Consider the following 23,905-nt stretch of genomic DNA (forward strand, 5'->3'; position numbering starts at 1 on the left):
TACTACACGACCTAACTATCGCAAAGGCTTTTTCCCTTGGCTCTTGCCTTGGCAGTTTTTTTTCCTCCGCCCTTCAAACCGCTACCCTTCGTTCGACTTTCGACCCAATCTATCTCCAGACGAGCGCGTTTTAATGGTTAACCTTAGCCAGACTACGCAAACACCGCAGTACACACATCCTGCGACACCTCACTTTAGTGAAAACTAGCCCTTATGCAGAGATGACAGTAGATCTTTTGAGTTGGCCATCATGCTGGTGTGGTCGTGGAGGGGCTCCACCTCTTGAAAAAAAAATCCACCTTAGCAGTCCCGTTACGGAGATCCGAATGGGGGACTACTCTAGAATCTCTCGTCAAAGGAGAGATCATCATGATACTTTTTCAGTTAAAGGCCACATGTCCTGTGGATACACATTGCCTTCTGCATTCCCATGCCGTTGATCACTGCCGATTCTTCGGCCTTTATGGGCAGTCTCCCTTAGTAATGTTTAAAATAGTTCACGGAGATCAGTATTCATCGATGTACACAAAATTGTATTCAGTATAGGACAGTGAGACTATTCAGCTCACTAGTGGCTGTGTCGTGATTGCACGGGTTTTGGACGAGTCGTAGCTAAACATTTGTTTTTGCCTAGAGGAGATAGTGGCCGTAACTGCAATAAAGCTCACTTCTTAGAATCCTGAGAGAGAGAGTTTTGATTTGTCATTGTTGATTTACTTACTGTTGTCGTAATCTAAGGAGTCTTCTTCCATTGTAACTGAAGCTGCGAGCATATGTGTTTCTATCCAACTCGAAGATTTATTTGCTACGGAATTACTATTACTGACATGGTTTCACAATTGCAGCAAAAGAGGCGACAAATGTTGGAGATTACATTCCTTTTGAAGCTTTCTTCGCCTCACGAAATACGATTTCCCATTCCTTCTTCAGTTTCCGAATTTTTATCTCTCCAACACAGACACACTGCATGATCACCTGGGCAGATAGCACATTTCGGTGGAAATGTAAAGACTCCCTCCTCTTCGTGCGCCTTTGACCCACATTTACCACACAAAGATTGGTCTCTACTACCATTCGTCTTATGACCAAACTGCTGACATTTAGGGCTCCTCATAGAATTTAATAGGTAACTTTGTTCCACATAAATCTTTATTTTCAAGGAGGATTTTAAAGTCAGAAAAAGGCTTGCGCTTTCTTCCATTGAACAATTCCACTGATCAGCCAGAACATTATGACCACTGGCCTACTATCGACAGGCGATAGGCGATAGCAGCGTCACATGGCCAGGAATAACTGCTAGACATACACACTCAGGGCGCATGTAGTATCAGTCAGCATGCTGTCAGTGTGTAGAATGGGGAAGATGCGCGATCTGACTTTGACCGAGGGCAGAGTGTGATAGCCCGGCAGCTCGGTACAAGCATTTCTGAACTTGCACGACTTGTCGATGGTCGAGGCGTGCTGTGGTCAGTGTCTCCAACATGTGCCGAAAACAAGATGAAATCACGTGCAGACATCGTGATATTGGGAGGCCACTCCGCACTACAGATGTCGGACGTCGTAGGCTGGGCAGACTGATAAAACAAGACAGGCGGCGAACTGTGGCGGAGCTGACATCAGACTTTGATGCTGGGAAGAGTACATGTGTGTCTGAAGTCACGGAGTACCGAACACTCCTAACAATCCTCCACAACCGACGACCCATTTATGTGACAATATTAACAGCACGGCACTGGCAACTACGACTGAAATATGAATTTGACCATCGGTACTAGCCGTTGGTGCAGTGGCAAGTGTTGCATGATCTGATGAATCCCAATACCTTCTTCATCATGCCGATGCGAAGACACGAAACCGTCGTCTTCGTGTGGAACAGCTCCTTGACATTTCTGTACTGTAGGAGGGAGACAAGCTGACGACGGCTCCATTATGCTCTGGGGAACATTCACGTGGGTATCCATGGGTCCACTGGAGCTCGAGCAAGGCACCATGACGGCCAAGGAGTATCGAACACTGTTTGAAAATAACGTGCACTCCTTCATGATAAACATTCTTACTGACGGCAGAAGCATTTTCCCACAAGACAATGCGCCGTTTCACAAGGTCAAGAGGGCGATGGAGTGGTTTGAGAAACAAAGTGGCGAGTTCCAAGTGATGTGCTGGCCCCCTAATTCGCCAGATCTGCACCCAATCGAACACATCTGAGATGTGGCGTCAGAGTTCATCGCCCTACTTCCCAGAGTTTACGGGAAGTATATTTCTTGTGTGAGCAGATGTGGTGCCAACTCCATTCAGCGACCCACCAAGGCCTCACTGTTTCCATGCCAGGACACTTGTAAACATAGAAATGAGAGGTCTTCTCAGAGGAAGCCCCTTCTCACTTGATCACTACAAATGAATTATGGCAAACGTTTGCTCAATTCTTCATGTAACATGAATTTTCCTTTTATTTTTACAAGAGGGCAGCTCCTTGGTTTTTCGCTCTAGGTTTCGAGTTGGTTCTACGTGCTGGCCTATTCTTGCTGTAATGAATATCAGATGCGGAGAACTAATAACTATTCCGTTTCCTCGAGAAACTGGGGAATTAAGTGTACAACGAAACTGATCCTCACTGCATTTATCATGATAGCCCTGATACAGTGGGACTGCAACATGCACAGAATTCACAGAACTAGAGGACTTACACCATTTATCAACTCCAGGGTCAAGGACCCAGGTTTTATCATGCTTGTACGATGAATAGTCATAAAGCTTCAACCATCACGCCGAAAAATTCAGACTGTAGCCGTGAAACTCGATATCATGGTGCTTAGTCCTTCTCCATATACACTGAAAGGGTACAGTACCGCCCAACATTGAAAATAGGTACGAAATTCTTGTCAGAACAACACATTTTCTGTGTAAAAGTAACTCAATTTCAATTAATACAGCGAAGCCGGATACCAGTGTGGGAAAGAATGACAATTTATTTATTTAATTGATCACATGTGCACTCCCTCCAAATAAATCCCTACATCCAGTTTGGTGAGATCTGTGAAAGGAATGAATGTATGGTCGTCTGCTAACCACAGATAGTGAATCGGAATATATGATCATCTTTGAGTCGATCCTTTGGCTACCTTTGGTGAGACCAAAGAGATGGAAGTTACCAGAGCTTTGAGCGTCTGAAATGTGGCTGACCAATAAGGTAGCAAGGTGCTTCTCCCACTTCGAGAGAGGTGCGAGAGAATCAGAATACGGCCATGTTTCAGCACTCTGCCGCTGAACCTTCTGCTGTAAAGACCTGTTTTTTTGTTGTGCTCCGGAATGAAAGAGTGGAGGCATGGTATGGATGTGGAATATTTAAGAGTAGTTAGAATTAATAATTTCTCTTTCACAGGACCTTTTGTGGGGAAAATTACAAAGTGAGGCAGGTAATTTTAAGGGGATTGTAGTAAACCAACGGTCACAAAGAGCCCACGTGTAGATATAAGTTGAGATACTTCCGTGAGCTTAAGCTGAAATATTTAAGAATTAATAGCGTGTGTACAATAAGCTGAAATATTTAAGAATTAATAGCGTGTGTACAATAAGCTGAAATATTTAAGAAATAGCGTGTGTATCATAAGTTGAAGTATTTAAGAAATATCATTCCGTGTGACGCTGAATTTAAACTCTGAGAGAGAATCAAGGTGAGTCGGCCGTTTTCCCAGCAACGCCACATGGCTTGCATTGCACAGGAAGACGTGCGTTTATCTCCAGAGTTCACATTAGGAAAGTAGAAATTACAAAGTGGGACAGTGTCGTGTGAAACTGGGATAAATATTGATTGAAGTGGGAAAGCGGAAAGTGATGAAGTTGTAACCGTTCTTTGTGTAATATTTCATATTGTTGTGTTGTGTATGTCTTGTAATTTGGGTATGTGTGTTTTGCATGGGAGTAGCAAGGTAGTTTCGAAAGATTTGTGGGTATGCCTGTTCCTTCTGTATCGCTCGATCTGGAGGAAAGTTTCGTGAGGATTATTGTGAGAGGCGAAGTGTGAGGTATAATAAAAGATCCACCATCCGATCCAGGGAGTGCACTGTTGCGGTAAATAGATTACGAGACCATAGTATAGAGATTCACTAACGTAAAGCCATGCCCACTGGGCGGAATTTCTCATGTGATTCTGTTGTAGGTTGTAGAATTTGTGTGTTTAGGAATAAATCAAATAGTGAAAAGAAAGAGATTGGTGGCCTTTTTCATTAAATTGTATGTTATCGTAATGTCCCGAATTTATATAAAAGCCGTTAAATCAAAGACAAAAGGTAAATGTGGTATTGCCAGTGCGTAGTGTACAGTCAGAGTTCTATAAATCACTGATAGTCAGATGCGTGTTTCCGTTGCGTATTATTCATACAGGTGGATAATTTGTAACTAAATAGTAAGATACGAGAATTCATGTTGCTCGATAAATTAAGGAAGATTCCACTCGCTTGGCAAACCACTCATCTTGCAGGCCTGACTGCTTGATGCCACAGTATGAGAAAGGCAAGTGGGTGCCTCTCAACACTACTGGCCATTAAAATTGCTACACCAACAAGAAATGCAGATGATGAACGGGTATTCATTGGACAATTATATTATACTAGAACTGATATGTGATTACATTTTCACGCAATTTGGGTGCATGGACCCTGAGAAACAACCGAGAACAACCACCTCTGGCTATAATAACGGCCTCGATACGCCTAGGCATTGAGTCAAACAGAGCTTGAATGGCGTGTACAGGTACGGCTGCCCATGCAGCTTCAACACGATACCACAGTTCATCAAGTGTAGTGACTGGCGTATTTTGACGAGCCAGTTGCTCGACCACCATTGACCAGACGTTTTCAATTAGTGAGATATCTGGAGAATGTGCTGGTAAGGGCAGCAGTCGAACATTTTCTGTACTCAGAAAGGCCCGTACAGGACCTGCAACATGCGGTCGTGCATTATCCTGCTGAAATGTAGGGTTTCGCAGGAATCGAATGAAGGGCAGAACCACGGGTCGTAACACATCTGAAATGTAACGTCCACTGTTCAAAGTGCCGTCAATGCGATTAAGAGGTGACCGAGACGTGTAACCAGTGATACGCCAGTATGGCGATGACGAGTAGACGCTTCCAATGTGCGTTCACCGCGATGTCGCCAAACACGGATGCAACCATCATGATGCTGTAAACAGAACCTGGATTCATCCGAAAAAATTACATTTTGCCATTCGTGCACTCAGGTTCGTCGTTGAGTACACCATCGCAGGCGCTCCTGTCTGTGATGCAGCGTCAAGGATAACCGCAGCCATGGTCTCCGAGCTGATAGTCCATGCTGCTGCAAACGTCGTCGAACTGTTCGTGCAGATGGTTGTTGTCTTGCAAACGTCCCCATCTGTTGACTCAGGGATCGAGACGTGGCTGCACGATCCGTTACAGCCATGAGGATAAGATGCTTGTCATCTCGACTGCTAGTGATACGAGGCCGTTGGGATCCAGCACGGCGTTCCGTATTACCCTTCTGAACCCACCGATTCCATATTCTGCTAACAATCACTGCATCTCGACCAACGCGAGCAGCAATGTCGCGATACGACAAACCGCAATCGCGATAGGCTACAATCCGACCTTTATCAAAGTCGGAAACGTGATGGTATGCGTTTCTCTTCCTTACACGAGGTATCACAATAACGTTTCACCAGGCAACGCCGGTCAACTGCTGTTTTTGTATGAGAAATCGGTTGGAAACTTTCCTCATGTCAGCACGCTGTAGGTGTCGCCACCGGCGCCAACCTTGTGTGAATGCTCTGAAAAGCTAATAATTTGCATATCACAGCATCTTCTTCCTGTCGGTTAAATTTCGCGTCTGTAGCTCGTCATCTTCGTGGTGTAGCAATTTTAATGGCCAGTAGTGTATTTACTCTCCAATGCGACATATTGTTTCCAAAATGACGTGTGTTTGAATTCCTATAGGACCAAACTGCTGAGGTCATCGGTCCCTAGACACACTCTACTTAAACTAACTTATGCTAAGAACGACACACACACACCCATGCCCGAGGAAGGACTCGAACCTTTGGCGGTAGGAGTCGCGTAATCAGTGACATGGCGCCTCTAAATGCGCTGCCACTCTGCGCGGCTTTGTTTCCAACGATAGGTGACTTGACAGGAACTATGGTCGTAGAAATATGCATTTTGGCTGTTAAGAAAACGTTCCACTTCGGAAATCGTCTGGTCATCATTCTGAAAATGTCGGCCAAGCAATGGCTTCTACATGCGACGAAAGGAAAAGAAGTTGGCAAGTGCCATGTCTGGAGAATACGGAGGGGGCATGCAAAATTTGGTAGCCCAAGCAAGTAGCATATGTGACAGTGTCCTACGCAAAGCGAAGTGGGGAGTTGTTGCTGGACAGTTTCCCGCAACGCTTTGTCTTGACAGCTTCGCGAAGTCCACTAACAAAACTGTAGTACGGTCCCGTGAGGGTTGACCCCTTACGAGCAAATTCTGTTCGTATCACACCATGGCAGTCCAATAACTCAGCATGCCCTTGTCCGATGATGGTTGGGTCTTCGCCTTGCGGCGGTAGTGATTCCACGTGTGTGCAGTGATGGCTTCGTCCTTTGCTTGTGAATAAAACCGTCTAGATCCCTTAATCTATGTCTTTATTTATAACGCCTTTTCGGCTACTGAACAGAACTTATGTCTGCAAATTGAACGCTGTTTTACAAGTTCTAATTTTTGTTAACATTTGTATCCATTTTCCTCACTTGAAAATAATAACTTCAGTTGTACTTAATTATAAAGATAAAAACTCCCATATTTTGCAACTGAAATTTACTCTTGAGTACAAAACATATTTCATCTATTGATGTTAGGTATCTTCAGCATTATTTATTTTTGTGACCAGTTCATACAGCCATTTGCTGTTATATATCGGGTAAATGCACATGGCATAGGTTTCTTGCAGTAAGTACTTCTCCGCACATACCCTATTTTGTAGGAAACTCCACATGGTTGCAATGCACTTGGTCACATGCGATGGTATATATGTACCAAGAACAGTGCAACCATGTGGAGTATTCACCAGTATAGGTTGTGTGCAGAAAAGTATTTACTGGAAGAAACCTATATAATGTGCATTTAGCAGATATAGAACAACAAATGATTGGATGAACAGGTCACAAAAATGAATACACCGAAGATGCCTAACATGAATAAGCGAAACACGTATGTTACTCAGCAATAAAAGTCAGTTGCAAAAGACAGAAGTTTTCTGATGTAAATTTTGGTTCGATGGTAGCAGTAGTTGAAACGACGTAATAAATAAGCGTTGTAGAAGTTTTTAACTACAAATTTTCACAATGATCGCTCAATCATTCAGTGAGATTATTTCCTTTGTCGATTCTCCGTTGCCTCGGAGTCATATCGATAGACCTTGCATTCCGTGGTCATTAGGTGGCTAAGGAATTGATCTGGATTGGCCTGACACATCAGCAGCACTTCCACTGCTGCTTCGGCGGGGCGGACTTTCAGACTGGGTGTGAACCCACCGGGCGACGACCTTTCTCGTGTACAGAATGTCGTCCTGGATGTCAACAACTGATCCATCACTGAATTTCAATTTTTTCATTATCGCCTCTATTGTGATACGCTGGCTTGGAGCACCAGAGTCTCTTCCTCTCTTGTGATACCTGGTTCTTCGCAGAGAGATGGTCTGCCACTTGATTGTTCGTTGTTCAAACTAGTTTCATCACTCTGGAAACCTCTACGCCATCTAGGTACTGTGGCATAGGATGGTGCATTGTTGCCTTACATTTGCACCAAGTCAACACGGATTTGTTGCTCTACTGTTCTCGTCAATGCGGAAAACTATTACCGGACAACACTACACATTTGGCAATGATCTGCGCCATTGGCTCCTCAATCGGCGTGCTACGGTAATGTGGCGCTGGATTTCTGTGTGTACCTGTACAACGGACAGGTAAATAAAAAGAACTGGGTCAGGGATTTTCTCTGCCTCGTGATGACTGGGTGCTGTGTGCTGTCCTTAGGTTAGTTAGGTTTAAGTAGTTCTAAGTTCTAGGGGACTGATGACCATAGATATTAAGTCCCATAGTGCTCAGAGCAATTTTTTTGAAAACAACTGATTATCTAAGATTACTTTTTAAGGTGACAGTTAAAATTTTATTTATGCCCTTCGTACCTAGCCATTTCTAGACGAGCTCTGCACGGGATGATTTATTCTGGAACATACTTTAATACAGTAGATTTTTGTGTATTCGAGAGAGCCTTCATTTAAAATATATCGTGGTTGCATGACGTCTATATTCATACCGTAATTCATTCACAAAGCCGTTCAGAATGTTTAGGGGAGGCCATAGTCGGTTTATGGTCGGGTGATGCGCTCTTGAGATGAGCATCAGTTAGTCTTAATGAGCCTAACACAATACTAGACCTCACGTCGTCATTGGACTGCCTTTGTATTGTCTTTTGTCTGTAGTAGCTGTATAGCCGATACCAGGAGGTCACGTGAGCCTTTACCGCTGTAGAGTGAAGTGGTGTGTGAGTGAAAGCTGTTTGTACGGAATTAAGCAATTAAGATGGGTCGACGTGGAGATCTCACAGAATGGCTGAAAATAATTATCGTATTTGGAGGTGCTCATGACCAGACCATGAACCAAGTTGCACTATCTGTTGGTGTATCTAAGAAGTCTGTCTATCCTCTATGCACCATTTGCAGTTATGTAACGCAGTGTAAAAACAATGGTCGCCAGGATCGTAACTCACAGAGACCGAAAATGAGGGTCAATCCTAGTCAATCATAAACACTTTCGGACCTGACAGAAGTTAAGTGGGTTGAGATAGGCCTGCGTTCAAAATGGTTCAAATGGCTCTGAGCACTATGGGACTTAACATCTGAGGTCATCAGTCCCCTAGAACTTAGAACTACTTAAACCTAACTAACCTAAGGACATCACACACATCCATGCCCGAGGCAGGATTCGAACCTGCGACCGTAGCGGTCACGCGGTTCCAGACTGTAGCTCCTGGAACCACTCGGCCACACCGGCCGGCGGTCTGCGTTCACTGACAGCCGTAGTATATGTCGTGTTTGAAACAAACTGTTACTGACAGAGGGTGACACTCGACTTCGGCCCCTACCAGGTAGGATCTTTTCACGACTATTGTTCTCATGCGGTGTTGTATGGCGGTGCGTGGTAAGCCCATTCCTTGTATGTACGTTGTGCACCAACAAATTGGGCAACTTCATTCACGGTGTGGTCGTTGGCACGTCCAAATACGACAGCTGCTTTTTGTCACCATGTCACGTAGAGTCAGTTACTACGCCGATTCTATTCAGCCGACTGACATTCACACCAGTTCGCTGCCATGATGTACGTCAGCGTTGAAGCGTTATATGACCATCTGGTGCTACACCTACAGCACCTTTAGCGTTCCAAAGCGAACAGTGTGCTGTTTTAAGGGGGTGACTTATGTAAAGGGCAGTCAAATGAAAGCCTAACCCATTCGGACCATGGAATGGTTCAATTTAAAAGTAATTATAACGTGCATTAAGATATTGATCCCTCTGAGAGACAAGACGATCAGTTCCCGTTTCGTAGAACGCGGTCGCCCGCTGACAAATCCACCACCACACCCACTCTTGCACGTCCTCGTCCGAATGAAACCGACGTCCCCTCATTTCTTTCTTCAGATCGCGAAAGATTTGAAAATCATACGCTGAAAGACCCAGACTGTACGGATGAACTTTCAGTGTTTCTCAACCAAATCGTCGAAATGTAGCATTCGCTCTATTGGCATCGTGGGAAAGGCCGTTATCGTGGAACAGGATGGTTCCTCTGTTCGGCGAGGTCCTCGAGCGTGGAACCACAATCAATGTGCAACGCTATGAGGACACTTGTTAAAATCTGCGACGCATCATTAAGATAAAACGCTCAGGAATGCTACTGCACGGAACCACACTGTTGCACGATAACGCCTGCCCCCTCACTGTCAACCAGATGAAGGCTATACTTAAGCGCTTTGATTCGGAAACACTGCAACATTCTCCGTGTAGCCCGCATCTTTCACAGTGTGATTTTGACATCTTTGTCGACCTGAAGAAAGACATGCGTGGGCGTCTGTTTTAATCCAGCGAGTACGTGCAAGAGTCGGTGTGTTTCTAGATCCGTCAGCAGCCGACCGCGTTCCACGAAACATGAAACAGTGGGAAAAATGTCTTAGTGCGAGCGGTGATTCCTTTTGAATGGAACCACTGCATGGTCCCATTGTGGCGAGTATTCGGTTTTTTTGACACCTTCTTGTATTTTGTTTCGAAAGCTTATTTTAAACTTGTTATTGTGACTTTTGAATGAAGTCAGTTCACACAAAAACTACTTGTATACTGATTCACGAGATATACGCGCTCTGTTAAAAAAATTCCGGAACTTTCGTAATTTCGCGCCAATTGTGTGTTGGAGCGAAATGTGGTTGGCACCCCTGCACACGCCTGTGTTTAGTGAGTAACTGCCAGAAGTTTCGTAGTTGTATGTCTGTTAGTTATTGTTCAGTGCTGTATCGAGTAGAACGTTGTGTCACACAGTTTGCGATTTTTTAAATGGCAGAGTTAGAGGAGGAACGCGACTGCATTAAATTTTGCGTGAAACTCAAGAAAACCTTTACAGTGACACACCAAATGATGCAGGAAGCCTAGAGTGATGAGTGCTTAAGCCGTACTCGGTCTTACGAATGGTTCACGTGGTTTAAAAATGGTCGGACGGAAGTTAAAAATGACACTCGTTCATGACGCCCTTCGACATCTACCGACGACGTCCATATCAGGAACGTCAACGAAATTGTGCGTGACCATCGAAGACTGGCTATCCGAGAGATTTCAGAAGAATGTAACATTTCAGTTGGATCAAGTCATGAAATCCTGACACAGCATCGTGTTGCCGCCAAGCTTGTCCTACGGCTCATGAGTCACGACCGGAAAGACATTCGCTTCGCAATGTGTGAAGAGCTTTTGGATCGCACAAATGAGAACAAGATATTCCATATGAGACATGGATCAAGGGTTATGATGTTGAGACTAAAGTTCAGTGTTCACAGTGGGTCGGGAAAAGTTCTCAAAGACCAAGAAAAGCTCATCAGGTCAGGTCAAATGTTAAAGCTTTCTTTGACTTTGAAGGATTAGTTCATTATGAATTCGTGCCACAGGGACAAACTATTAATCGATGGTACTATCGGGATGTGTTGCGACATCTTCGAGTAAATGTGAGAAGGAAACGGTCAGAGATGTGGCGAGAAAATTCGTGGTTCTTGTATAGCGATACCGACCCGCACATTTATCCCTGTTGGTGCGTGACTATTGCACAGAAAACGAAATCACTGTGCTGCCTCATCCTCTGTACTCTGCAGACATGGCTCCTGCTGCCATTTTTTTATTTTCAAAGTTGAATACCCAGTTGAAAGCAAGAAGATTTGCAACGATAGCCGAGATACAAGAAAATTCCAGACGGCGCTCCGCGCGATCCAGCACGAGGCGTACCAAGACTACTTCCGGAAGTGAAACGGCGTTGGGAGCGGTGTATCAATTGTGGAAGTGAGTACTTCGAAGAAGACCATGCACAATACGTAAAAGGTAAGCGTGGAAAAAATTTTGTGAACAAAGTTCCGGAATTTTTTCTACAGTCCTCATATAATACGAATAGAAAGAAAAACGCTTTAGTTCTGACTGTAAGTAAAATATTGTCCCTATTACGATTGTAGGTATCCAGTTGATATAAACTTTTTCAGAATTCAATCCAAGGACTCCAAGGACAACGCTGCATAGCAGAGAAATACTATTCGTTGTTTGCTGAAACCACCGATATTGTTCTTGTTTCGCTGCCATTATCAACAAAAGCCTTTTATCTAAATATTGCACTAGAGTAATGTGAGATTGTTCTATGGACTGAACAGGTAAAATTGTCAGTTGAATAATTCTTTGTTTACAATGAAAACCAAAATGTCTTGTGCTGTTCACATTGCGCACCGCACGAAATATAAGTAGTTTTTGTTTGGGCATATACCACCCACATACAGCGAGTAGTTGCATCGATGAACATTAGATATTTTCAGTATATAGATGAAGATGTAGATGTAGGACAAAACTGGGCGTCGCCCAACAGAAGGGTAAGCGTACACCGTACAAATTACAAAACTGATTTATTTGTAATGAGACTGCAGGTAACATTAGACTGAGAGAGGACGCAACTATCTACATAAACACTTTGCAAACCGTTGTGAAATACATGCCGAAGGGTCTTTTCCTCGCATGACACTTTCTTTCCGTCCTTTTCTCGTATGGAGCACAGGAATAATGATTACTCTAATCTTTTCTCCGTGACGCCTACAGCAGTGATATCATACGGTGCTGTAATATAATCCTAGGTTCTTCACATAATACTGGTTCTTGAAATTTTGTAATTAAGCTTTTTCGGGAGAGTTTCCATATATTTTCAAGCAGTACCCAATCCAAATTTTTCAGCATTTGATTCACAATCTCCTGTGAGCCCAAAAAACTTGTGACCATTCGTGCGCCCTTCCCTGTATACATTCAATATCCACTATCAGTCCCATTTGGTTCGGGTTGCACACTAGTACAGGCTGCGCAAGTATTTTGTAAGCATCTTCCTAGCACCATACCAAGGAACGAATTTTGCTACGTGCTTTATCTATAACCGAGCCTATGTGGTTGGCACTTCAGAACCTTGCAAACTGCTTCTCTCATGTATTTATGTGAGTTGACTGATTCGATCTGTGACTCATCCATATTGTAGTCGTAGGATACCTACTACATTGTTTTGTTTAGCGGAGTGTATAATTTTACATTTCTAAACATTTTGAGCGAGCTGCCAACCTTTGCACCACTTTTAAATCATATCAAGATCTGATCGGATACTCATGCAGCTATTTCTCGATAGTACTTCATCACAGATAACAGCATCAGCTGGGAAACTTTGACGTTGCTATTAATATTGTCTGGAAGGTCATTAACATGCAACCTGAACAACAAGGGACGCAGCTAGCGGTTTAACGTGTGATTCTTTTCCGAGGGAGGGTACGACATGCTGACGCAGCCGTGGCTCACCTCGCAGCAGCAGCGGCAGAGACGCCTGCAGGGCGCGCTGGAGGCACTCGTCCAGGTCTGGGCTGTCTCGCCGGCACTTGGGCACCGCCACTGTCGCTGCAACAAAACACAGCGTGCCAATACTCGTCCTCCGGCCTTCTCAGCCTACTCCCAGTTGTCGTATGAACACGTTTCCTGTACGTAGAGTTTGAAAAACAACCAGCTACAAAGGTATGAACTGACAAAGTGAAGTGAAGATCTAACCAGAGTCGCAGTACCGTCATGTTTACTACATCTGGTTGAAATAAACTTACGACCGTCAGGACTCGAGATTTACAGATACGCGGCAGAGCTCGATACGGTACCACGGCTGCCAGAACAGTCACGTGATATTTGACTCTTTCCTACGAACTAGCCTCAAGAACGAGCTATAGGTCCGCTTGGAATTTTGACCGAAAAGCACAGGAGGAAACACCACTAAATCTACCACCATACAAACTACTGTTGCATCTGAACACATTTGAGACAAAATTTCTCGTACAGTAAGTCTAGATATGCAGTATGCGCTGCGTTAACACGTAAAATCCCTTTTATTTCCTGAATGGTTCAAGGAATAAAACGAGGTTTCCAGTAAATGATAATACGTAGGGGAGAACGTAATTTTGTTGCAGAGGTAATACTCTTAACTTTTGTATCAACTAATATGTGGAAGCTAGTATCGTTTTTAAAATGCGGCGGTATACTTTTTTAACGGCATTCATAGTTCCTGACCCCGTAGAGATAGAAACAGCGATACAGAAGTGTTGATGTAGAAAAACTGCGCAGTAGTATCCGCGACGTATTAAAATTGAAGGGCAAGGCAGTTCTCGTGCCTACTTCCATCATTATATAGGATGTATCAAACAAATTATCCTATGTTTGAAAAAAATCACAACTATTATGTTGTTTGAGATGTGTGTGTGAACAACGTGCTGTTGGAAAGAGCAAACTCTCGAGATTTACACCGTTCCCGCTAGGTAGCAGGAGTGTGCACCCACTTCAGTTCTAGTAAAAATGGTGTCGGCATAACAGAAAGCGTTTTGTGTTCTATGTTTTGCGCAGTGCGAATCAGTAATAACTGTTCAGCGTAACTTTTGTACTAGGTATGGTGTGGATCCTCCTACAGTACAGAGCATTAGACTATGGCATTAACAACTCCGAAAAAATGGCTCTGAGCACTATGGGACTTAACATCTGAGATCGGTCCCCTAGAACTTAGAACTACTTAAACCTAACTAACCTAAGGACATCACACAGATCCATACCTGAGGCACGAATCCAACCTGCGACCGTAGCGGTCGCGCGGATCCTGGCTGATGCGCCAAGAACCGATTGGCCACACCGGCCTGCGAACAATTCGGAGGAACACGTTGTTTGTGTAAAGGCAAATCGCCCGGCCGTCGTCGAGTCTCTGACACAGACTCCGAACACATCTGCCATAATGAGATTTTCACTCTGCAGCGAAGTGTGCGCTTCTCTCCGCAATATCTTTTCTTCAAAATGGTTCAAATGGCTCTGAGCACTATGGGACTTAACTTCTAAGGTCATCAGTCCCCTAGAACTTAGAACTACTTAAACCTAACTAATTTAAGGACATCACACACATCCATGCCCGAGGCAGGATTCGAATCTGCGACCGTAGCGGCTACGCGGTTCCAGACTGTAGCGCCTTTAACCGCTTGGCCACCACGGCAGGCATCTTTTCTTTCAGGAGTGCTAGTTCTGCATGGTTCGCAGGAGAGCTTCTGTGAAGTTTGGAAAATAGGAGAAGAGGTACTGGCGGAAGTAAAGCTGTGAGGACGGGGCGTAAGTTGTGCTTGGGTACCTCAGATTGTAGAGTACTTGCCCGTGAAAGGTAAAGGTCCCGAGTTGAGTCTCGGTCCGGCACAGAGTTTTAATCTGCCAGGAAGTTTCACATCTGCCTTAGTTTCACAGGGAGTGCGCAGAAATCCGTTCGTCGTGCAGCTCGACAGCTCATCGTGGCCCCGATGTCCGTCTGGCTTGTGTTGCGTCGACCTTTACACACGAAACTATACAAAGTTCAGCTACTGCAAGATCTTTGTGGAGGTGACAAACATCAACGTGTGGACGATGAAAGTTTTCTTCCACGCTTAGCGTTTAGCGACAAGGCAACATTCCATTTAAATGGAAAGGTGAACCGTCATAATGTGAGGATATGGCGTACGAAATAACCACATGAAGTTGTACAACAACAGAGGGTCTCTCCATTTTTATTTGCCGAGAACACTGTTACAGAAAGCACACATCTCGATATGCATGAGAACTTTCTTTTCCCACAGATGGAGACTGATTTGAACGATTTCATTTATCAACAGGATGAGGCACCGCCACACTGTCATTTGCAAGTGCGGGAATTTATAAATCAAATGATTACTGAAGGATGGATCGATAGCACTGGACCAAATGATTTAGCCTTACATTACTGGCTTCCAAGGTCACAGGATCTGATTATATATGAATATTACCTGTGGGGTTTGTAAAAGACCCTGCTGATGCGCCTTCGTTACCAACAACAATAAATGAAATGAGACATCGCATAACACCAGCGGTGGAAGCCGTAACTCAAGACATGCTCTCTGCAGTGTGGAACCAATTCAAATACCGCATTGACGTATGCCGTGCATCTGTAGGGGGGCATACTGAACACCTATGAAAAGGCATGAAAAAAAAACTTTTTGAGCTTCCCGTTCATCAAAAAACATAATTCGTTGTATTTGTTTATTACTTTCAGAAATATAGACGTGCCAAATCGGATGATTCTTTTTGATACACCCTGTGTGTACCGAGATGGTAAGCCTGCGGTATTAATATAACACGTATTTTTCGTGGCTCAATGTTATGCAACATAGATATTGGTAAATTTTATAAATTAAACTGTATACTAAATTCTAGCATATCAGAAGGCGTTTTATGTGTACATAAACCTCTTTAAATGGAAACAAGCAAACGGCCGAAATGCTTGTTACAACGGCGGAGCCTGGAATGAGATCCACACTTGGTGCCGTTTCCACCACAGTAGGGCATCCAGCTGTCTTGCCTTTAAATTATAGCACATTTCAAATATACTTTTGTGAAAAGTTTCAGCACGGACTCGTTTACAACGACTGTCACTCTTTTCGCATTTTCAAATGCCGTTGAAATAGCACATTATTCAATTTAAAAAATTAAACTTACTTCATTATTTTGGTTGATACATAATTTAAAGGCTTTAAACATGTAATAAAATACGTGCCCATTTATGTGTTGTGTTGGCAAAAGAGCCAACACCGTGTTACTAGTGGAGGCCGAAATGCACGCGTTTTAGCTCACGCAGGCTGGCGTGAGGAGGGAAGAACTATACTGACGTGAGGTCTGGAACACGACAAGGAATTAGAATTAAGAAAGCGGACGTAATTAGTTTGATACTCAACATTAATCCATTAATGACGAACGTCGATCTTGACGGTACATGATTCACAATATTATCTGTTCAGAATACATTCTCATACATAGTAACTGAATATGGCGCCTTGCTAGGTCGTAGCAAATGACGTAACTGAAGGCTGTGCTAAACTGTCGTCTCTGCAAATGAGAGCGTATGTAGACAGTGAACTATCGCTAGCAAAGTCGGCTGTACAACTGGGGCGAGTTCTAGGGAGTCTCTCTAGACTAGACCTGCCGTGTGGCGACGCTCGGTCTGCAATCACTGATAGTGGCGACACGCGGGTCCGACGTATAGTAACGGACCGCGGCCGATTTAAAGGGTACCACCTAGCATGTGTGATGTCTGTGGTGACACCACATTATGTACCATAATTTTCTGAAAACCTCGTTTCGGTATGCTGAACCGTTCACCAAATAAAAAGAGTATACTTACATGGATATGGTGTCTGTTCTTTCGGACATGTCCGAAAGAACAGACACCATATCCATATAAATATACAGTTCTGGCAACACCGGCCATGACCTTCGTTTTCTGTGCAGATGCACACATATTCCCCGAACTCCTACGGGACTTGGTAAGAATGTCTTCCACGAGTAATGAGTGTGGTGGGGTGGGACACTACGAATGTAGTGTGTGGACATACAAGGTGAGAATGTGGGTCTCGCGGGAGACGTGCTAGAGATAGTCCCTGCAGTCGAGCTATCCTCTGTGCCCTCGGTTGCTCAGATGGATAGAGCGTTTGCCATGTAAGATCCCGGGTTCGAGTTCCGGTCGGGGCACACATTTACACCTCTCCCCGTTTATATATATCAACGCCCATCAGTAGCTGAAGGTATTAATATCATGCTAAATAAAAAGAGTTTTCCATATGTGACACATTCTGTATAAACATTTAAGCGATTTTTAAATAAAGCTAAAAGTGAAAGGAGAGAAACTAGTCTTTCAGAAGATGTTACTTGACTCTCAGACCATTACAATATTTACAAAAAATGTATATGCAGTTGCGCATGTGGACAACCATCACATGTATAATGAATTAATGACTGTGAAAATTTGTGCTGTGCCAGGCCTCAAACCCGGAGTTCATACTTATCGTGAGCGGTCGCCTTTTTTTATTTTTACTTTTTATTATTGTTACAGAGGGGAGCTAACCCTCTGACCGAACACGCTGAGCTACTGTGTCGGCACCATTTGACTGTCGTCAATTTATTATACAGCTTACAGTTGTCCATATTCGCAACTGTGAATTGTATTTCAGAACGGCTGTAGTCACCGCTGTGCCTAGGAACATTCCATCATAATTTGGAATAACACATGCACAGCAATATAATATATGACAATGTTTTGTTTTGTTGTTAGAGCCTATGATTTACCAAATGGCTTGTAAATGGAGATGTCGTTCCCTCTTAACATTTTATAAAGCGTTCGAAAAGGTACCAGCTTTTAATCATCTTGAAATGAAAATGTAAATGTCGTGTGGCATTGTGGATGGAATATCTCACTGGGTGAGTTAAGCCACCTCTCTGAAAGGATCCTCTTCCTCTGTGTGAGTTGGCCCCTTTCCTTGTGGATATCCAGGAATGGTGTCGCACGTATATCTGTAGAGAGTATGTGACTGAAGTGGATGTGTATATATAGTGTGCTGTAATATGTTGTATGACGATGAGAGAAGGGGAAGGGTAAAAGCCGGTGCCAGCGCATAGCGTCCTGTTCTCGAACAGCACCAAGGGAGTTGAGAGTTTCACATCCCCATTTGACAGACACACGCGGCCTCACGTCGTAAGACACTGAAGAGAGGTTTGGAATTTGATGAAGGATACTGGCGCAGAGACTGGTGATCGCGAACCTTCTGCCACCACCTCTCCCTCCTTTCCGGCCAAATAATGGTAGTGGAAGTTTCATCCACAACCAGAATTCCAACCGACTTGCCACTGACTCGAGCGCCACCAGGCGTCGTTAGCTATCCCAACTATGGAGGGGCATTAATTTGTATCAAGGGAGAAAATTAACTAGAATTAAACACCTAATAAACGAAATAAATAGTGTTAAGCCGACTGCAACTGCGACTGCGAGACTAAATTACAGAGGTAAGGCCAGTATGGATATATTACCAAGACAAACTGATAAAATAATCGTCGTAATATTTTTTTTGTTATAGCTGTTCTTATTTTCCGTGCTTACCGAGAAACTCCGCTATATGCAAGACACGGTTTGTTCAGCTTTGTTTTACAAAACGCGTTTAGATATTTTATATGCTAGCTTCGCTGGGTTTTAATTTATTTCCTTATATAGTGCACATTAGCATCGCAGGTACAGAAACAAGGTATCATCATGGCGACGCCTGCTGAAAGGAAATCATCAATTCGCGCTTTCTCTTCAGCCGCTGAATTATACACAATGATTTGATTGGATGGTTGACTTGGGGAGCGAACCAACAGCAAGGTCATCGGTGTCATCAGATTAGTGAAGGATGGGGAAAGGAAATCGGCCGCGCCCTCTCCAAGGAACCATCGTGGCACTAGACTGAGGCAATTTATGGAAATCACGGAAAACCAAAATCAGGATGACCGTCCTCCCGAATGCAAGTCAGTGTGCTACTCACTGTGCCACCTCTCTCGATACAGAATGATTACGTGATGATGTCACAAACGCTCACGGGTAACGGAGAAGGGTATATGTATGTACATGTTATGCATATTGTGCTATATTATGCATTCGCAGCTTGTCTTTTTTCTGCTGTGGTCGTGCTTCCCTTGTTCATGACGTGATACAAACACTTCTCTCTTTTGCTGTCGTCAGTTTTAGCTGTTATACAAGTATTTTATACATTTTATCAACAAATCAGCAAAGCACATGGTTTGAAATGCATATTGTATTAAAAAATCGTAAATGCAATAAAAATACATAGTGAGAGTAAAAAAATTAAGAGTGAAAATATTTTATCTATGCAGTTATCTAGTGTACAACAAGATGAAAAAGGATTCATTTCTTAAGGAATAATTTTAGGTATTCTAATGAAAAACTACCTCAATAAATGGAAGTGTTGAAAAAGTAAGAAATGCAAGGTGGAGAAATCAATTGATAACTTTCAGTAACATAAATATACAAAGGATAAACATTCAAATGTATGAATAGAATATGAAAAAAATCGTAAATGAGAAATATATAATAATGAAAAAGAACATTTTAAACAATTTATATCTTACCATAAGAATCCAAGTGAAAAATTTAATGACATGAAAGCTATTCTTTGTTTTAGCAAGAATTATTATGAACAACAGGAGTCAAATAGAGATCAACAGAGTGAAGCACATTGTTACAATGTATTGGTTGTCAAGAAATTAAAGATTTTAGTTGTTTTTACACAAATCCTTCACCTAGGGACAAGTGGTCAAGCAGGTGCAATGTTTTCCAATTAGAAGATAAGTGAAAAAGAAAAATGGTGTGTAAATGTGGAAAAGAAAGTATTACAAGTGGTCTCAAAAGACATTTCCAGTCAGCCAAACATATACAATTAACTGAAGATAAAATTTAACTATTGTTGTTTTTATTATACATAAATGGAAGCGTTTACAGTCGCTCAACCTCACGATTATTGCACAAAGAATAATTTATGAGTTTATAGTGGGTTTAGAAAAGCTGATTTAATTAACTTAATCGTTTCAAATAATTTGCCTCCTCCTACAATAAATCTCGATAATTTGAGAGTACATGAACTCAAAGCTCTAGCTAAAAATCCTAGCCTTAGAGGACACAGTACATTAACGAAATCAGAGTTAATTAATGCTATTGGGTAAAAAGAGTTTCAATTTCATCTACATCTGTTCCAAATGACTAGACCAAGACCACAACATGTACCTAATATAAATTTTTTCTACAGATGTTACGATGACATTATTGAAAAAACTCGTCCACTGAGAGAGGAAATGATAGTGAGACTAGATCAACTTTATCCATTTTGTCCAAATTACTTGAACAAGAAAAAGCGACCAAACCATTCAGAAAGTATTTACTTCAGATTAAAGAAATTAGATCTAGATTTAATGAAAAATTGAAAGCATGGTCCGTTGACTACAAAATTGTACAGGGTGAGGCAGTGAAACGGCACGATTACGATAGTGGTTGTCGGCCGCGGAGGGGGGTTGCGAGAGTGGGGGAAGTGACCTTGGGCGTCTAGAGTGGTGGAAGTTTCAGTAGCCATGGAGCGTTGGTCGAGTGCGCAACGTGCATATGCCGTAAAGGCATATTACAAAAACGCGGATAGTGTGGTTGGTGCTCAACGCGCCTTTCGTCGTGAATTCAACCTGCCGCCACGAGCTCCCGTCCCATCAAGGAAAGCCATTCTCCTTTGGGTTAAAACCTTTGAAGCTACTGCTAGCACAACAAAGGAAAGAGGCGGCAGCACAAAAACAATCCGGACACCCGAGAACATTAATCGTGTGCGCGAAGCGTTGGGACGAAGTCCGCGAAAATCCGCGAGACGGCACAGCGCAGAACTTGGTCTCAGCAATCGATCAGTAAGACGGATTTTGAAGAGTGACCTTCACTATCATCCATACAAAATTCAGGTAGTGCAAGCCCTTAAACCTAGTGACTACAATAACCGTATACGCTTTTGCCAGTCAATGCTTAACGTTATTGAACGAAATGAAGAAAGAGTGCATAACTTATGGATGAGTGATGAAGCCCACTTTCATCTTAGTGGGTACGTAAATAAGCAAAACTTCAGATATTGGTCCTCAGATAACCCGCACGAACTTCATGAAAAACCTCTCCATTCTGAAAAAGTAACAGTCTGGTGCGCAATGTCATCTCGTGGAATCGTGGGGCCCTATTTTTTTGAAGATGAAGATGGTAACACAGTGACGGTAAACTCTGGACGTTATGCTGACATGTTGACCATTTTTGGTCTGCCTGGAATTGATCGACATGATCCAGATGCTGAAACACTCTTCCAGCAAGATGGTGCAACAAGCCATACTGCTAATGTCTCAATGGAATTGCTCAGACTTGCATTTCCACGACGTCTAATCAGCAGGAATGGCGATTTCCCCTGGCCTGCCCGTTCACCAGATCTGACGGCACCAGACTTTTTTCTTTGGGGCTACTTCAAGTGGAATGTCTTCCAGGAAAATCCACCAAGAACAAAAGAAGACCTGAAGGAGCGAATTCGACAGGAAATTAACAACATTCCAGTACAGATGCTACGAAACGTCATGGGACAATTTCATCTCAGGCTTAGACAATGTGTGCAAAACCAAGGACGACACCTCACTGACACCATATTTAAAAAATGATTGTTTTTAAGTTAAATCTTTAATTTCCACTCTTGTACTTGAGATCCATGTTCAACTATTATGATTTTACTTGTAAATAAATCTTTGGTGGTTTTACAAAATCGTGCCGTTTCACTGCCTCACCCTGTATTTAACGATGCTAACATTACCAAACTTGGTACCATTAGTGAGGAAACAGATTATATAACGAAAGCATTCAATTCTATGTTAAAAGCAGCTAAAAAGACATCTAATTTTAGAAGAGGTGATAAGTTGAATTTAACAATAAACAACCCAAAAATGTTTTATCCAATTTCCACAGGATATAGAGCATCGAATAATACTCTAGAGTCTGTTGAAGTTTTGTGCAATAAAATGAGAGATATTTTAACATCTGTTGAGACTGTTCATATAGCTGATACCTCCATTAATATTCCGATGATAGCAATCCTAGAAGTGGTAAAGGTAGAAAAATATTACATCTAGCTGAAGACAAAGGACTAAAAGGTGTATGACAAGAAATAAAATTAATGATAATTTGTGTTTTCCTAGAGCAGTAATTGTTACATTAACACACCATACAGATAATATTTTGGGAAGAGAACTAACTACAGGTGAGATTAAGAAGATCAGAGTAGGAGATAAATACAAATTACAGAAAGAGTTAACTGACATATTATGTAAACAGTTGGTTGAATCCAAAGAAGAAGGATTTACTGTAGGTGACATTAAAAACGTAGAGCAACTACTAGACATCCAAAAAACGTTGTATGTGCTGAAAATTTCACTTCAGTTACCTATAGTGGTCCAGAAAAAGAAATGAAGATGTATCTACATAAAGATCGCAACCATTTCGATGTAATTAACAATATGACAGCTTTCCTGGCATTTAGTATATTTCTGCAATAAGTGTAAGAAATCATACAACAAGAAGAATGAACATAGATGCAAAATAAAGAGAAAATTGTGCATATTATGCAAAAGTCCAGAACACGAAAATGAAGAAAATGAGATTTACTGTGAGAAATGCACTAGATACTGCTATAATGAAGAATGCTTAAACAATCGCCAAGAAGCTTGTGTTACAGATTGTAAATTTAAAGGAAGTAATAAGATTTGTGTGAGATCCAAAGTACATACATGTCGCTTTGAACTTTGTAGAAACTGTAATCAAGTAGTAAAAAGTAAAAATTAAAAATCACAAATGTTATATGCAACACAAATTGCAAAAAAGGTGGTGTCTATGTAAGAAAATTTGGTGAGCATTTTATAGTCCAAGGTTGTCCAAATTGTAATAAAGATGGTTGTTATATTAATGGAGAATTTAAAGATTTTTATGTTTAGCAATGCTTCGAGTGCAATAAAATATTTGCAGGTGTTTAAATGTTGTAAAGGTGGAATCCCTAAGAGACTGAATTGTACTTATGCAGAGAGGTATATGTGGTTTGATTATGAAGCAACTCAAGAAACTGGAACACACATTGAAAATTTCATAACTTTTCACAATTTTAAAGGTGACACTCTTTATAAATTTAAGACAAATCATGAATTCTGTAGATGGATGATATCTGGGAAAAAAGCAGCTATTACACATTCATAGCTCATTATGTAAAAGCTTACAATTCACAATTTATTTTGAAATACTGTGTTGAAAATATCATAAAATAACATCTACACAGGAACTAAATTGATGTTATTGGAGATCAAACAGTTAGGTCCAAAAATTATAGACAGCGGTACTTCTGTACAAAGTCCTCTTAGTATTTTTCCAAAAACTTTTGATTTGAAAGAACTGAAGAAAGGTTACTTCCCACATTTATTCAATACAGCAGAAAATGAAAATTAAATTGGACCAAGTACTGATTCTGAATATTACTGTTTTCACACTGAAAAATACAGAAGCATTTCTCAAATGACATAGTTACAGAGTTAAAGAAAATTATGTGTTGAATTTCAAGAAAGAAATTAATGAGTACTCTAATTCTGATGTAGAGATTTGAGAAGAGGTTGTTTAGAATTCTTAGAAATAGCTAATATT

At 42.1% G+C, this 23,905-nt stretch overlaps 1 protein-coding gene across 1 annotated transcript in view; it reads right to left on the reverse strand.

Annotated features, from left to right (window-relative positions):
• LOC124545593 overlaps nucleotides 1–23,905 on the reverse strand; it is a 109,387-nt gene that overhangs the window by 54,687 nt on the left and 30,795 nt on the right. The window contains exon 2 of the mRNA XM_047124541.1: nucleotides 13,129–13,224. Within this exon, the coding sequence (XP_046980497.1) occupies nucleotides 13,129–13,224 (96 nt within the window). The remainder of the gene's footprint in view (nucleotides 1–13,128; nucleotides 13,225–23,905) is intronic.

Source organism: Schistocerca americana, chromosome 8 (genome assembly GCF_021461395.2).
Source record: "Schistocerca americana isolate TAMUIC-IGC-003095 chromosome 8, iqSchAmer2.1, whole genome shotgun sequence".
Taxonomy (NCBI): Eukaryota; Metazoa; Arthropoda; class Insecta; order Orthoptera; family Acrididae; genus Schistocerca; species Schistocerca americana.